Source organism: Colletotrichum karsti (genome assembly GCF_011947395.1).
Source record: "Colletotrichum karsti strain CkLH20 chromosome Unknown Scaffold72, whole genome shotgun sequence".
Classification (NCBI taxonomy): Eukaryota; Fungi; Ascomycota; class Sordariomycetes; order Glomerellales; family Glomerellaceae; genus Colletotrichum; species Colletotrichum karsti.
In genome coordinates, this window is record NW_024065972.1 from 93,288 (window position 1) to 109,249 (window position 15,962).

At 54.7% G+C, this 15,962-nt stretch overlaps 5 protein-coding genes across 5 annotated transcripts; 3 read left to right on the plus strand and 2 right to left on the minus strand.

The window, feature by feature from the left end:
- Positions 1-357: 357 nt before the first annotated feature.
- CkaCkLH20_13095 (prolyl-trna synthetase) lies at positions 358-1,653 on the plus strand (the record flags this gene model as incomplete). The annotated part of the gene is made up of 1 exon (XM_038895806.1): positions 358-1,653. One exon carries the CDS (start codon positions 358-360, stop codon positions 1,651-1,653), a length of 1,296 nt encoding a protein of 431 aa, XP_038738894.1.
- Positions 1,654-3,046: 1,393 nt separating this feature from the next.
- CkaCkLH20_13096 (PWI domain-containing protein) lies at positions 3,047-3,638 on the minus strand (the record flags this gene model as incomplete). The annotated part of the gene is made up of 3 exons (XM_038895807.1): positions 3,047-3,337; positions 3,394-3,484; positions 3,535-3,638. The coding sequence occupies 3 exons, from the start codon at positions 3,636-3,638 to the stop codon at positions 3,047-3,049; spliced, it is 486 nt and encodes a 161-aa protein (XP_038738895.1).
- Positions 3,639-4,192: 554 nt separating this feature from the next.
- On the plus strand, positions 4,193-7,166 carry CkaCkLH20_13097 (putative GTP-binding nuclear protein Ran; the record flags this gene model as incomplete). Its single annotated transcript, XM_038895808.1, has 9 exons — positions 4,193-4,363; positions 4,433-4,505; positions 4,562-4,899; positions 4,958-5,051; positions 5,924-6,219; positions 6,360-6,452; positions 6,532-6,685; positions 6,771-6,976; positions 7,032-7,166. The coding sequence occupies 9 exons, from the start codon at positions 4,193-4,195 to the stop codon at positions 7,164-7,166; spliced, it is 1,560 nt and encodes a 519-aa protein (XP_038738896.1).
- A 1,896-nt stretch (positions 7,167-9,062) lies between these two features.
- On the plus strand, positions 9,063-11,030 carry CkaCkLH20_13098 (homeobox transcription factor; the record flags this gene model as incomplete). Its single annotated transcript, XM_038895809.1, has 4 exons — positions 9,063-9,280; positions 9,347-9,458; positions 9,516-9,970; positions 10,022-11,030. 4 exons carry the CDS (start codon positions 9,063-9,065, stop codon positions 11,028-11,030), a joined length of 1,794 nt encoding a protein of 597 aa, XP_038738897.1.
- Positions 11,031-12,446: 1,416 nt separating this feature from the next.
- On the minus strand, positions 12,447-14,384 carry CkaCkLH20_13099 (ATP-NAD kinase; the record flags this gene model as incomplete). Its single annotated transcript, XM_038895810.1, has 1 exon — positions 12,447-14,384. The coding sequence occupies one exon, from the start codon at positions 14,382-14,384 to the stop codon at positions 12,447-12,449; it is 1,938 nt and encodes a 645-aa protein (XP_038738898.1).
- Positions 14,385-15,962: the final 1,578 nt, after the last annotated feature.

Genomic DNA, 15,962 nt, shown 5'->3' on the forward strand with positions numbered 1-15,962 from the left:
AATAACGTCGCAGGAGCTGTGGGAGAGAAGCGGTCGTTATTCGCAGCTTGGATCGGAAGTTTGTGTTTTCGGTCACGCCAGATGAAGCCGCAACTAACCTTTGTAGCTTTTCGGCTTTGAGGATCGCAAGGGAGCCCAGTACTTGCTGTCGCCCACACATGAGGAAGAAATCACGTCTCTGGTGGCTAAGACAGTCAAATCCTACAAGGAATTACCACTTCGGCTATATCAAATCAGTAAGCTCTCAACGCCGGTCGTCATCATTTAGGTTTCAAGGTTAACGTAGCGACACCAGCACGCAAATTTCGTGATGAGTTACGACCTCGTCATGGGCTTTTGAGGTCACGCGAATTCACAATGAAGGACTTATACACGTTCGACGTCTCGCCAGAGGCGGCTTTGGAGACCTACAACCAAGTCCAGGCAGCCTACAAGGGTGTGTTCAATGCTCTTAAGCTGCCAGTGATAGTGGCGAAGGCTAGTTCTGGCGACATGGGAGGAGATATCAGTCATGAATACCATCTGCCAACCCCCGTTGGCGAGGACACTGTTATCACCTGTGATGCTTGCGACTACACAGCCAATACCGAGATTGCAGAGACTCGAGCAGGCACTACTGAACATATCACGACCGCAAACACTGAAGTCTCCGCAGCAAAGGTTTGGCGAGGCATTAGCAAGGACCACGCAACCCTGGTCAACGTCTGGTACCCGGGGGAGCTCCTAGGTGAGCTGGGCGTGGAAGAAATGCATGACGTGGATGTCAGCATACCGGCCGTCAAAGCTGTCATCCCCGACCTGGACGCCAGCATCGATGATGCAATGTCTCTCTGGGAAAAGGCTGTCGCACCCGAGTCTATGAGTGGGGAGAGAATGAAGAGGCGTCCAACGCTAATCAATCTGGTGGACTTCAGGTTAGCGAGCAAGAAGGATGAGCTGCTTCATCAGCAAGGACGACTATGGCCTTTATTACAATCTGCCACAGTGATGCCCGAGATAGACATCATCACGGTCGCGAAGGGCAGCGATGGCCAAGGACTGAACGTCCTTGCCGCTCGTTCGGGCGACAGATGCCCCAGCTGCGATGGTGGTATCCTGAAGACACGGAAAGCCTTGGAAGTGGGTCACACTTTCCACCTAGGAACACGATACTCAGAACCTCTCGGTGCGACTGTCTCTATTCCTGCTGGCTTGGATTCCGGCAGTGACTCGGACGTGCAAGCAGTGGCGGAGAGGGCATCGGCAATGCAAATGGGCTGTCACGGCATCGGCGTGTCTCGACTGATCGGTGCTGTTGTTGAGCATCTGGCAGACGAAAAAGGGTTGCAATGGCCTCGAGCCATCGCTCCGTATGAGACGGTCATCGTTCCGGCAACAGACTTGGCCGAAGAGGCTGCCAGGGCATATGACGAGATTACAAACCCCGCGGACGGCTCAGTGGGCATAGATGCGGTATTGGACGATCGCAAGGTGTCTTTTCCGTGGAAGTTGAAGGATGCCGACCTCGTTGGGTACCCAGTTGTCGTCGTTCTTGGCAAGGTCTGGAAGCAAACTGGCAACTGCGAGATACAATGCAGAAGGCTAGGCATCAAGGAGACAGTGCCACTCGCAGGGCTTCGTCAGCGTGTGTCACAATTACTGGAGCAATTGTGATAGCACCAGGTCAGATGTGTTGTACCCCTCCGAGCAAGGGGGTTGGACCAACACAATGTTGAGGATTTTCGATCCCACAGCGCTGTGAGTTGTTCTGCTGTGGCATCAAGAATAGACGGACGTAGTAGGTTGGCGACTGCAACGATCATCTTTGGATTTTGTATTTGAGAGTATTTTTTCCAGAAATATGCATTGCTTTTTTCTCTCTCTTCCGCGTGCTAACTACCCAATGCTCCCCGGACGACCAGACCGAATGGCGATCCATAATCAAATGGCTTGTTGGGCCAACGTGTAATCGAGGTTTCGAAGTAGGCAGCGTGATTTGCTAGACCAGAGAAATACAGTCGACGTACCAAATTAGGCGCCAAGTACAGCCCGTCCCGTCCATGAACCCTCAGAAGCATCTTGTGGCATCGCACGTTGTTGTGGTCGGCAGACCTTCGTAGACGGTTAGCCTCAGCCATTACCAGAAGAGCCGGTATTCGAGCTTATCATCTTTGTTCCTTGTTCTCATGACAATGGGAATCAACTTTCCCTCATTTGTCGTCAAGGCCTGGCCTTGATGAGACCGATGACGCATTACGACGTCTAGGCTCGATTGAGCCGTCCAGCTCCCGTCTTCGGTTCCTGTGCTCTTTGCTTCTGTCGGTTGATTTGCAGTCGCGTGCCTCACGTTCTGGCGAGCGGGACGCACTGTCGCCGCGACGCTCTCCCTGGGAGCTAATCCGAAGTTTCTCATCGCGGGTCTCTACTCGGCGACCGGTAAGTCTTGGACTTCTGCTGTGGGATCTCGAGCTTCGTGATGATGCACTGCTCAGAGACCTGCCCCGAGATCTTCTGTCGACGCCTGGAGAGCGACTTCGAGACGGGGAGTACCTGCGTCGTTTTGTCCTGCCTGGCGAAGGTGATGCGGTTGACCGGCTGCTCGACGGGCTACGTTTCCGTCGTGCGTCACGGTGACTTGAAGCACCCCGTCTGGGTGACCTGGATCGATTTCTTGCAGGTCGGCTGCCGGATGAGCTGCGGTCTCGGCGAGACCTTCGAGGTGGTGATAGAGATCCACGAGTAGATCCGCGCTCGGCACTACGACTTCGAGATGTAGCCCGCGAGGTTGCGGATGCAACGGAGGGCGAGCGAGAGGCACCGCGTCGACGACCAGAGCCTCTACCAGCTGCAAGGCGGTCTCTAGGGACGTAGGTGTCACGCTGTGACCCGCGAAACGAACCTCTCTCCCGCTGGTCGCGATATCTTGGAGCCGGTGACCTTGATCTGTTTTCGCCAAAACGACCACCATTTCTGCCTCGTTGATCGAAGTCTCTGTCGCCGCGACGGCCGCGCCATGTATCCCCACGGCCGCGACCACGGTCACCACGGTCGCGGTCCCGTAAACGGCTTATTTCTTGTTCTCGTCTTTCGGCATCTTCACGTCGGCGGCGAGCTTCGTCTGCGGCGCGATCTGCTTCGATCTAGAGCTGTCGTCAGCTACTGCTTGCTGAAAGGTCATCAAAGATTCGCAAACCTTCTCCTGAATCAGTTCCAACTTTTTGGCCTCCAGAAGCTCCTTGGGAACGCCTTGGGGGCTAGTCTGGGCGCTTAAGCACAACTTCCATAGCTCCTTGCAGAAGGGGCCTGTGTCCTTGTCCAAAAAGCCAGTGAGTTGAATCTGAAGAGACTTGATGTCAGGCTGTTGGCCGTCAGCAAGTCGAGGCCACGTTTGGAGGAGGAGAGGCCTATACTTACGAATCTGGAGCCCTCGATCAAATTGAAACACAGCTCAATGACGACATCGTCCTCGCTGCCGAGGATATCGGAAATTTTGCTCGCGATCCATCTAGCGGGAATAATCAGCAACTGAACGAGTCGGTTGTGCGAGAAACAGACTTTTTCATCACCTGAAGGTTGACTTTTTGCATGTCAACTTTCTGGTTGAATTCCGGCGGGAACTTGGTCGACTTGAGCAGCTTTGCATCGACACCGGTCGCCATGATTGACACAAGCCGCTAAGCTTTACTAAACGAGGCGATGGAAAGGAGGAACTAATGTCGAAGTGATGCGACGTCGGTACGGATGCTTGAAATTGGGCACAGTATTGAAGACGTAGCCGGAGCTGAACCAGCTTCAGGACGCGTTCTAACCCGTCTGGCCTCAGGTCGTTATCTTATCTTGTCCCGGACGTCTTTGCTTTCTTTGCTTGCTTTACCTTAGTCAGCATGTCTCGGCTGATGCTGTCATCGTAAGACTCCACACCACCTCCCAGCCCAAGGTTTCCAGGTTCCTTTCTGCCAGACCGCCTGCCTCCCGCAGCAGAGAATCGCCGCCCAGGAGCCCATCCGTCATCTTTCTGCCTACATACCTTGCCTACCTTACCTTACGTTAAGGTAGCCAACGCGGGGCAGGGGCAGTACGGACCGTCTAAGTGGGATTTGAAAGAAAGAAGGCCTGATAACGCACACGACTTGGCCTGTATGAACCCAGCGAAGAAGACGGGAATATCGACTGTGCGCCACGGCCTACGATTCGTCGGTACTCACCGACGACGATGGGATTGCCGCTCAGGATGAATAACATACACGCTCCCACGGTGCCTTCGGGCCCGAGTACCAACGCCTCAACCAATGGCCATTTCAACCGCTTGACCTTTGCTGAGCTACAGAGAAAGAAGGACGACACGGAGGCTGAGCTCAAAGCTTTGGGCGCAGTACTCGATTCTGTATTTGAGAACCCCGGACGCCCTTGCCGCGGTGTTTCGGTCAAGAGCTCTATCTGACCGATTCAATAGCACGGAGTCGACATGAACACTCCTCTCACCACTCGAGATGGATTTCCACGGGCCGATATCGACGTTGCGCAAGGTAGACCACTTTTGCTTGCAAGCTCGCGGTCTAGCTGATTAACCTTGAATCGGCAGTGCGCACCACCAGAGCCCGCATCATCCACCTTCGCAACGACTACAAAGATCTCATGGCTCTGGTTGAAAAGCATCTCCATGAGCACTTCGCCAGTCTTCAAGAGAACGACGAAGTTCAGATCTCACCTTCGACGGGCAATGCCGGCTTGCTCGCGGGCCATTCCCCGGCCCAGCCGCTGCAGGAGCCTTTCGCCAAGGTCAACAGCGTTGTGCCTGGGGGCCCGGCCGACACCGCTGGCTTGAAGCCGCAGGACGAGATTCGCAACTTTGGTTACGTCAATTGTTCTAACCACGACAATCTTAAGAAGGTGGCCGAATGTGTGCAAGGAAACGAAGGTGTAAGTGGATCATTCTCATAATCTTAGGTGGCCGTATATGGCGCTGACAAGTCTCAAGCAACCATTGCTGGTGCGTGTTTCGCGTCCTGGTTCAAGCTTGCGACAGGAACTGCAGCTTACTCTGATTCCGACGCGCAACTGGGGCGGCAGAGGTTTGTTGGGCTGTCATATCCTGCCCCTTTGAGAGATGCAGTGGTGGTGGAACATCAGCCTGACAAAGAGAGGATTTTCTCTCTGGCTGGACGAATCGCAATGCAAAACGCAGAAGAAGATGACTGAGTCACGACGATACCGGGGAGGGATCGTAAGGCTGCGATGTCAGTCATTCATGGAGAGAGCGTCTCTGCTGCCTGTCAAATATCAACCAATGAGAAAGGAGATGAACCGAAGGCAACCAGATAATCAAGCAGAGTGCTAGGAACCAGCAAACAATGACCAGTAAGATCATTGGACTGGAGTACTGAAAATGACTACGCAGGTCGGGCTCGCATCCTTCCACACCTAGGTATCGTGTTCGTCGGGTATCTGAGGTAAGGTAGTACAGAATAAAAATCCATCCAGGGGTAATGAATGGAACGGAGAGATCGTTCGTGGCTTTCGATGCTGAGTGGCAACCTGACAGTGACAGGCCAGTGGGCCTGCCTGTTGAATAGATTCGAACTGCGACTAGCGCCAGGTATGTGTAAGCTGGGATGGTGTGTTTTGCCAGTTCGCTTCTGTGTTGGCTTTGGCTTCTTGTGCCTCTGGGCTTCTACGAGGTAGGACGCCGGCAGGTCGTCCTGCGTGGCTGCCCGCTAATTAATGTAGATAGGTAGCCCAGGTAAGGTACTGCACGAACATTTTGGCAGGGCCTTGACAGGGGCCCCGCTATGAGGAGACAGCCATGCACGTGACAGGCCGCCTAGCCCAATCGTGCCTACCCGACTCCGTTGGCCTGCCTGACTGAATTTTTCGCTTAAGAAGTACGGCTTCCTTGCAAGCTCCCCGCCATCCTCAAAAACAACACCCCCCCAAAGTCGATCAGTCGGTGACGATTTCTACACGTCAAACGCCAACAGCCCGTTTTCGCTGTCTCTCTACGGTAAGCCTCGCTCGCTCCCACGGCATATCTGCCACCCTCCCGCCCAGTGCCTCATTTCGACCGTCTTCGACCGATACGATTTTCTCTTGTTTGCGCCGACTGCTAACCCCTCGATCAGCCCCGCTTGGTTATATCAGACTCGCACCGAGCCAAATCATCGAGCGATCGCAAACATGGCTGCCGCTCAGCAGACACCCACCTTCAAGCTCGTCCTTGTCGGCGATGGTGGTACCGGAAAGGTCAGTCCGCCTTTTCTTTCAGAGTTCCCCAGCGTCCTTATCAGCATTGCGCCTGCTTCCTCATTTCGGCCGTTCAATCGTCTCTGTTCCGGTCTATGCCGCCAATTTTGACTTCTCTGTTCCTTACTGACAAAAAACAGACCACCTTCGTCAAGCGCCACCTGACTGGTGAGTTCGAGAAGAAGTATATGGCTACTTTGGGTGTTGAGGTTCACCCTCTTGGCTTCACCACCGTAAGTGCCCGTCGGGGGGAAAAATTATGCCCTGTCCCCGCTTCGTGTCGATCAAGCATCCTAATTCAAGCCTGCGTAGAACTTCGGTCAGATCCAGTTCGACGTCTGGGATACCGCTGGCCAGGAGAAATTCGGTGGTCTCCGTGACGGATACTACATCAACGGCCAGTGCGGTATCATCATGTTCGACGTTACCTCCCGCATCACCTACAAGAACGTTCCCAACTGGCACCGTACGTAAAAACCCTACGAGCGATATTCGCCAATCCCAACGGAATCAAAACTTTCCGATCAGCATGGCTCACACAAAACCCACAGGCGATCTCGTCCGCGTTTGCGAGAACATCCCCATTGTCCTCTGCGGCAACAAGGTCGACGTGAAGGAGCGCAAGGTCAAGGCCAAGACCATCACCTTCCACCGCAAGAAGAACCTCCAGTACTACGACATTTCGGCCAAGTCCAACTACAACTTCGAGAAGCCCTTCCTTTGGCTTGCGCGCAAGCTCGTCGGCAACCCCGCTCTGGTAAGCTTGTTTGCGTGAAGCCGTTGGCGATATGTGAAAACTGACAGATCAACAGGAATTCGTTGCCGCGCCGGCTCTGGCCCCTCCTACCGCCCAGGTCGACGAAAAGCTCCTCGAGCAGTACCGCAAGGAGATGGACGAGGCTGCCAACATGCCCCTGCCCGGCGAGCTCTCTGACGAGGATTTGTAAAGATAGAAACGAGACTTGGATGATGGTCCAACCGCGTGACGGAGTGGCCAACAGGGCATCGTGAACCGGAATTCTCTGGCGCAGACCGGCGACTGCTGGTCATGGCCATCATGGTAGAAAACGGCGCGGCCGGTTCATTTGGTAGATTCGGAGCAGGATGGGAGGGCCTTACATTTGCTGCTAGACGGCCAGCATACTTTGAGTAGTTTGACGCCTTACAAGATGAACACTGAGTCCTCACGCTCCAGATCACGGTGTCGAGGGCCGCCTTTTCCCCTCATACTCTTCGTGCCAGGCATAGCAGACGACACGACGTATGCATGTAATTAGATAGCAATTCCATAGTTAGCGAGGTACGGAGATGGGGGAGTGCGGTGTCAATGGCAGTTTTCGTACCCATGTCCCAAGAGAAACGTCGAGATGGTGAAAGTTCGGAATTCCCTACTCTCCGTGCAGAAGTCCAAACCTCATTCGACGATGCTTCCTTCAAGTCGAAGGTTTCTGCGCGGACGTCGCCGAATCTGCTCGGCAGCCTAAGTGGACGATGATGGGTGCCAACCTTTGGCGGGCGCCGCTGTATTCTACATGCACCGGAAAGTCGAGTGAACAAGACCCATTGGAACGCGCGCTTTGCAAGCGGAATAAGCCAATTCTGGGGACGGGCCCGGGGGGCGGAGAACCAGAAAACAACCGGAGAGGCGCAAGAGGGACATTTCACCATGTGCAGACCAGGGTCTGCGACGCGTTTTTGGCGAAGAGCAGATTGAGACAGGGTCTATCAGTCCGAGAGAGGACCAACTATACTGCGGCTAACTATGTGCCCTATGCATAGATCGTCATTGAGACTAGACGTCTTAGCATGGGGCTGCTCAAAACTCTCCGTGAGGTTGTGTTCAAAGAACGATGTGTGAATCATCTTCAGGGTTACCTAGGTAATTAGAGGTATGAGGAAGAGGTGTCCAATGCAGTCGTATGCATTCTACTCTTGGCGCTGTCGCGAGAGTGACTCCATGTTTTCACGAACACCGGGCCGACGTTCAATCCCAGTCTAGGTTACAGGAGTAAACAATGCGAACACTTTAAATTAACACGGATATCACTCAGTTTCTGCTGGTGGTGTATCCCGGGGAGACCAAATCTAATGTTTTTTGTTTGATTTCCTAATTGACAACAGACACGCGACTTGACTGGTCCGAGCATTGGGCAAAGGCACTTGCCTACCTACCTTAGCACAGCGCTGCGTACCTCCGTGTCGTCCTTGCCTACCTACCTACTTACCCGACCTGCTGTCTCTTCTCCCGTCTATCTACCTACCTACTTATTATTCGTTGGTATCTACCTAGGTAAGCAAGGCAAGGTAGGTAGGCAAGGTGACTTACCAACGTTGCGTGGAAGGTAATTAAGGTAAGGTAAGGTAAGGTACATCAACATCAATTAGCACAGGTCCTCAGTTCACGCTGGGAGATCCAATTCGTGCGCGGTGGGTTGTGGGGACTCGTGCCCGCGATCGCGCCGTGGGACAGGTACCGCGGATGTACCTGTCTTAGCGCCTGCATATGGGGCGGAACCTTGCCTAAGTCGGGCCCAGACGCGCTGTGTGTTCAACACCAAGGGTGCTGTACCGCATCAGACCGTACCTCACCGTACCTAATTACGAATAACCGCGCCGTGTCGTGTCTCGACGCTTTGCTTCCCCACCTCGCTCGTTCCTTGAACCTCTCTTCGTCATTCTCCCTCTTCCTCCTGCTTGCGAAGGTGCATCACTTGACATCGGCTTCGACTTCTCTTTTGTTTTCTTCTCCTGCAGTATCGTGTCGTGTTTCCACCTACATACGCCAGTCCAGTCCCTCCCGGACCATGATCGCCATTCGTTCGTAACCAAGCTTAACTACCACCATGTCCGCCTCCGACCTCTCGCCTCCGGTATCGACTTCTGCCGTGACGAACTCTCCCCCGTCTTCGAGTGACTCGTCTTCACAGCTCGAGCATTTCACCACAGAGCTCACCTCGGAACCCTCCCAGCCCTCGCCATCAACAACAATAACAACACCGACGACAGACGTGTCGCATCCCGAACCCGAGAGGCACCCAAAAGGAAAGAGGAAGAGGACTGCGTAGGTGGCCTGGCTGCGTCCATTGGGTCGCGTAATCGCGTTCCAAATGCTGACTTTGGTCTCTAGAGCCAAAGACAAGACTATTCTCGAGAATGCCTATCTTGCAAACGCCAAACCAGACAAGGCGGCGCGTCTGGAAATCGTGAAGCGCGTTTCCCTCAACGAGAAGGAGGTTCAAGTAAATCTACCACCTTGCTCCGGTCTTGGCCTGCCCAGTTGCTAACCAGACACGAAGATATGGTTCCAGAACCGTCGTCAGAATGATAGACGCAAGTCGCGTCCACTCTCTGCTCAAGAGATTGCTGCTATCCGCAATGGTGGCATGGTGCCCCTCTCCTCCGATCCATTGGCCTATAGCTCTTCACTTCCCGAAGAGACGACGTCGCCCGCGGCGGATTGCGCTTCCACAAACGGCCCTCCGCCGATGGAGACTCCGGTCAAGCCCGCCTACACGGGAGCCGTGGGTGCGGTTGAGGCACCCCGGACCATCAGCCCGTCTATCAGCACCACGAATACGGAATGCAAGACCTTGGAAACTCCGTCGTCTCAACTGTCAGGCCCTGCATCTCAACCTCAGTCCGCATCCTTCTCCTTCTCAAGCTCCATCGGATTCCTGTCCAATCGCTGGAACCCTGCTAGTCCATTCTCTACGCCGTCCACGCTCAACCGCAGTGCAGACGACACACCAAGGTACGACCCGTGTGGCTCTTCGTCTGCCACAGCTCGACTCACATATTGCAGATCTGGTCAATGCCCGCCGTCTTCCGCCGAAACTACCGCGTCCGCAGCGCCCATTCTCCCCCCTCCTCAGTCACACGTGCGCCTGTCTCTGTCTCTCGAGGGCAAGGCGGAGCTGGTCTCTAACGAGGCGTCTCCCCCAAGACTTCAGTCCACCGGAATATTCTCCGATCTTTCGAGTCTACCACAGGTCAGGTCACGGCCTTTTCAGCGGAGTCACAGCGCACTGCCTAGCGTGACTTTGCCTCCTATATCGGCTCTGACCGACTCGCTGCCACCGACGATGTCACGGGGGCGATCTCGAGATGCTCATGCATGGGAGCTGTGCTGCGACGCGGACACCCGTGATGAGCTGACTGCACAGGCAGAGAACGAGTCTAACGGTTCTGCTGTTGCTGCTATTAGTCTACTGCGCTCAACCAGCGGTGTTCTTCAAAATAACAATTCCAAGCGGAACTCCCCAGCTAGCAGATCGATGACTCGATCGCAGCAAGCCAAGAAACCGAAGCTGAGTCGGACGTCTTCGAGCGCGGCCAGGATACAAACCCCGCTGGTAGACGTCGTCGAGAGCGTTAATGGACCCGTACACAAGACGGAACCAAGAAAGCTCCAGCTCAACATGCTCCTTTCTCCGTCGGGTGATTCTGATAAGGAGAACTGGCTTCCAGATGACGAAGGACATTCGCGGCGGGTTCCATCGTCTCAAGAGCCCCGAAGGCCAATACCCACCACGACAGCTAGCCAGCCTAACGCGAGGCGGACGGGACGCGTTCTACAGGACCACCCTGGACCGGTCATCTTCAGTGGTAATCGCGCCAGGACGATGCCGGCAATGGGCCGTCGAGACTCCGGAAAGGATCTTTCGATCTTCGAAGACGAGGACGATGCACAATCACCAAAGCCTACGGACGAAGTGGAGAGATTCATGCGCGGTGAGGTCAGCCCAAGCAAGAAGGGAGACATGGATTGCATCGCGGGACTACTGTCGCTAAGCCAAGGAAATTGGAGATGATGGCTCGGCACATGGGTGATTCCACACCGGCCAGGACGACCACCTTCAGACGAAAGGTTACCTGTGGCAATTCCTCCAGTCTAGGCGGCAGAAACGCCTATGCCAGACTGCGGAGGGGCAGTCTCATGACAGATATCATGGAGTTTTGGAACAAGCGATTTGCTCAGAGCCGGACGGTATCGGCCATTGGGAGACGAGGCTCGGGCGACGGCCTGAGTGGCGATGTTTGTCATGATTTCGTGTCAGTTGCATGTTGGGTTGACGCATGCTTGGTTGGGTACGTTGGATATGGTTGTAGATATGGCTCTGCAAGTGGGTTGCGTCCGGATGTTTGCTGTCGTCGTTGCTGTTGTATGTTGTTGGACCAGCTGAAGCTTAATGACGCCTCGGCGAACAAGTCAAATGTGAAATCAGAGACAGGTAGACCGACAACGGGCGTCAGCGCAGGCATGCCGGTTAAACGTTTGAAAAGGACTCCTCGTGAGAGTCCTCCGCGAGTGTTTGTGTACGTTGTTGATACGAGGCCTTAGTTTCAACACGGTGTTTTACTCTGGCCTTGCCAGTATGTTGGCTTTTTCCCCATGCGCGTAGGTCGAATAGATGAGAGACGATTTGCATGGTTCATTAGATTCAAAATGTTGACATGAGAGCGGACAACCTGAAGGTAGGGGATCTGTAGCTCAGGTATAAATAGCGTTTGTAGGCAACCCCTGGAGGAGTCACAAAGATTTCTCTTAGTTCTGTTTCTCTGTTGTCCACATTGTCAGCCTGCGATGCGGCGGTTCACGACAGATGGTCTTGTCTGATGCCCTTCTTCACAAAATGCGGCCCATTGCATGAGCCACTTTGCATCGAAATAGCTTCCGCAGAAGTGAAGACGATGAGTATGAAGAGGCTAGAGCAGGGAGGGGAGGGGGAGTTCACATGATGCACGCACCAGATCCGGGCAGTCAAAGGCAGGGTAATTAAAGTTATTTATACTTGAACCACTTCTACTAGCTAGCAGAGAAAGTTGTGGATTGTGGACTCTCTGAAAGCGAGGATGGTTCCATTCATCTTCTCTCCCTCCACTCTGAAACTAAGGTGTCTCAATCCCCGAGACTCACCCATGATATATGCTATGCTTGGAACCGCACCAAGCGATGTCCATTGCTCTAGTATTCAGTCGCGCGCGTGCTGGCGTGTCCGGTCTGGTTCTGGCTGCCCTTAACACGTGCGTCATGCGTCTTTCCATGCTCAGATCGCTCAAATCTATCAATCAAAATGGCGCAAACGAAAACAAGATGCGTCTAACCCACGTCGCTTAGGAGGGCCGATGCAGGGCTGAGGGAGTGCCCTTTTGCCGTTAAATAATCGTCGGGGAATGGTGATGACAATGCCCCTGCTGTTTTTCTTTCCTTGCCCCCAAAAACGAAATCACATGCCCAACAGGCTCATCTGTCTCCTCAATGGACTCGCACTGATGCTACCATCTTCGCTGGCGTAGCAGGCCGAGTCAGTGTCGATATCCCACTCAGGCTCGTCGTCCTTGCCGTCTTCGGAGGGGCAAAGGCTATTGGCTGAAGAATCGAAACCCTTCTGGGTGGCGGCGCGGGTGTTCCAGCGAAGAGTGCGGGAAACGCTGTCGAACCATTCGGTTTGGGTGCGCACGACGGTTGGGAAGGGGTACTGTGACGCCGTTATAGTAACGTAGTCACCTTGCTTGAGCTCAACTCTGCCCTTGCCGTCAAAAGCGCAGTAAGCCGTAGCACGTGAGTTGCGCGGGACGGACACGCGGAGCAGCATGGTATCGGATAGCACCATGGGGCGGAAGGATAGCGTGTGAGGACAGATGGGTGTCAGGAGGATCGCGGGGATGTCGGGATGGACCAGCGATCCCCCAGCGGACAATGAGTAGGCAGTCGAGCCGGTCGGGGTCGAGAATATGCAGCCGTCAGCCTGAACAACGGTGAGAAGCTCATCGTCGCCATAGAGCTCCAAATTGGAGACGTAGGGGGACGGGCCGCGGTCGATGACCAGCTCGTTGAGGACCTCGAACTGCTCGCCCTCCTCAGCTTCCTCGCCTCGTGCGCCATCCCGGTAGACGGTGCAGGTGAAGCGCATGCGCAGATTAACACGCATGCCGTCCTCTCCCATGATGCGGTCCAGATGCTGCTTGTACTTCTCGAACTCAAAGCTGGTGAGGAAGCCGAGACTGCCCAAGCTGAAGGACAAGACGGGAGGAACGATGCGCTGGAACAGCCAGGAAGTGAAGAGAACGGTGCCGTCACCGCCAAGAGTAAGGACCAGGTCGAACTTCTCGGGCTGGCTCCAGCAGAGGTCGGGAGTCCAGTAGCGGAGCATGTCCTGGAAAGCAGGGTTCTCGGCGACGAGGCCGCTGGCGTCAAAGCGACGAGAGTTGCGCAGCTTGGCATCGACGTAGACGTTGACGCCGACATCGGAACCGTACCTAGGAGTGCGCAGCAGCCAAGAAGCAAGCTCTCTTGTGAGGTAGACAAGTTGGTTGTCGCGAGCCTTTGTGACAATCATGACGTTGCGGACAGCACGCTTGATTGGGCGACGTTGAAGCTGCTTGGAGACCTCCCGGACGCCGGTGGCGGTCTGGACAAGTCTGGAGTGAGACATGCAGTCGTCGTTCTTGATCTCCTCGAGTACTTTGTCGATGTTGACGGCATCGTCGAAGCGGTTGTGGTAGAAACACGGAGACTGTAAAGAAGGCAGAGCGGTGGTGGGAGTCATGTTGCGGTTGGCGAGCTCGTTGAGGGCGTCGGCAAGCTTCTGAGACGAAGATGTGGCGGGTCGGTTATCAACTCCACCCTGTGCGGACAGCATGCCTGTGAGAGAAAGGGCCTCGGGTTTGTTCCTGCGGACAACGGAAGCCAACGCTTTCATAATAGTCTGGCGGGGAACCTCGTGTGAAGGGGCGTTACGGCGATGGCCCTTGGAAGGGTGGCCGTGATGCGCAGGCGAGGACCGCGACGGAGGAGGCAGCTCGGGAAATGCGGCAGCAGTAGAAGTAGTTGTTGAAGAGGACGGGTTCTCAGTTGCAGCGTCTGCGGCGTTGCCGCGTTGGACGAGCTCGGTTGGGAAGGAAGACTCTGCTAGAGAACCGGCATTGCGAGGCAGAGACTGGCTGAGGAAAGTAGAGGCGGACTCGGAAGAAGAGGTGGATGGACGCTGACGCTGGTTGGAGCCCTGAGCGGCATTAGAGCTTTTGGGCCGGTCGGAGAGCGAGGTTTTAACTGCCTCCGAAGAAGAGTGAAGAAGAGACAGAGGCGGCGGCGGCGGCGGCGGCGGGAGCGGATTACTGAGGGCGGGGTGCAGGGCGGTGGGTGAGGAAACGAAGCCTGACATGGTCAAGAATAGTGGCTCTCCGCGACGGGGGTTAGGGGGAGGAAGCGAGCTAAGACCGGGTAAGACGTGGTTGTCGTCGTGGTGTCGGAGATGTCGACGTGGTATCCGTAGACTTGTGGCCGCGACGTGTATCGACAGCGACAGCGACAGCGACAGCGATAGCAGGCTAAGATGTCGGGTAGGTAATAATAGCCTGGGGTGTCTTGCAACAATGCGAACCCTGTAAACCAAGGCCGAGCGACGGCTTTGTCGCGACGGAGTGACACTGGGCGTGGGGCGGGTTTTGGTTTTTTGGCGTGGTCCAGGGTCCGAGGTGTGTGAGAAGGATGGATACCTTAATGGAACCTGCCCAGGGAGAAGGAGCGGCCGGAGGTTGCGGACTACCGGTTGGCGGCAGTCAAATGTCGCTCGCTTACTTTGGCTTTAGCGCGCGAAGGGGCAGGTTAAGTAAGGTAAGGTAAGCTACCTTCGGTTGGTGAATGGAAAGAGAGAATAGGGAGTCGAGACAAGATGAGGTAATGACACCTTTTGACGAACTGCAGCATGCAGGTCCTTGCTACCTGAGAGAACGGAGTGCCTTTTTTCAAAGCCTTAAGGGAACCTAACCCAGGAACCTGGAAGACCCAAAAGTATAGGTAGGTATCGAACTGTGCGTGGCGTGGCGTGGCGTGGAGTGTCGGGTGCAGCAAGATGCAGATGCTGACGATGATGACTGGCGCAGAGTCGTTCGTTCTATTTCAAGAGATTCGAAGCAAAAGATGCAATAACTCGAATCCCTTTATTGGGCGAGATGCGCGTGACTGGTGTGCCGGTACCGTCTAGTTGCAGCTGGCTTGATGCACGATATTCGCACGTGGTGTGGTGGTGGTGTCGTCGACCCAGGGTAGCAGCAGTAGCAGCGGATTCAAATCAACTTGCCGGATTTAGCTGACCGGATGAAGAGAAAGTGTGCGCCGAGCCGAAAGGTCTTCTTGTGTCGGGAAAGAATGCTGTATTACCAATATCTCCAAGAGTCTTGTTTGCTTTGCGTGTCCGGACGAGTTCAGTCAATATCGCTGCAAAATGCCGTGATCGTAATGGTTCTGAAGAAACCGAGTTGCCGTCGAGGTGTCGGAGAGGAAGAAGAAAGGAAGGGAAGAAAAAGTTACAGATCCCGGATCTTATGAAGAAACAAATAAGAAGCAAAAATAAAAAAGGATGTGAGAAGAGAATTGGTTGTGGTATCGGACAATACAACGCAAACGCAATGCGAGCAACCAACTAGAAGGAAATGGACACGAAGAAACCCAAAGATGCAAAGACGGAGGTAATTGCTAGAACTACCAGAGCTCTGCTTCGACGGGAGAGGGAGTAGGAGGAGGAGTAGGGGAGGAGGAGGAAAACGACCAAAAAGACGAAGCTGAATAGGTAGAGAGTGACCAGACTGACTGACAAGAAAGCAGAGAGACCAAAAACGCGACTCTCGAGTCAACGGCAGGACGCTTTAATATTGAGTGAGGTAGTGTGCGCGGGGGGGGGGGGGGGGGGGGGGGGGGGGGGGGGGGGGGGGGGGGGGGGGGGGGGGGGGGGGGTGGGGGG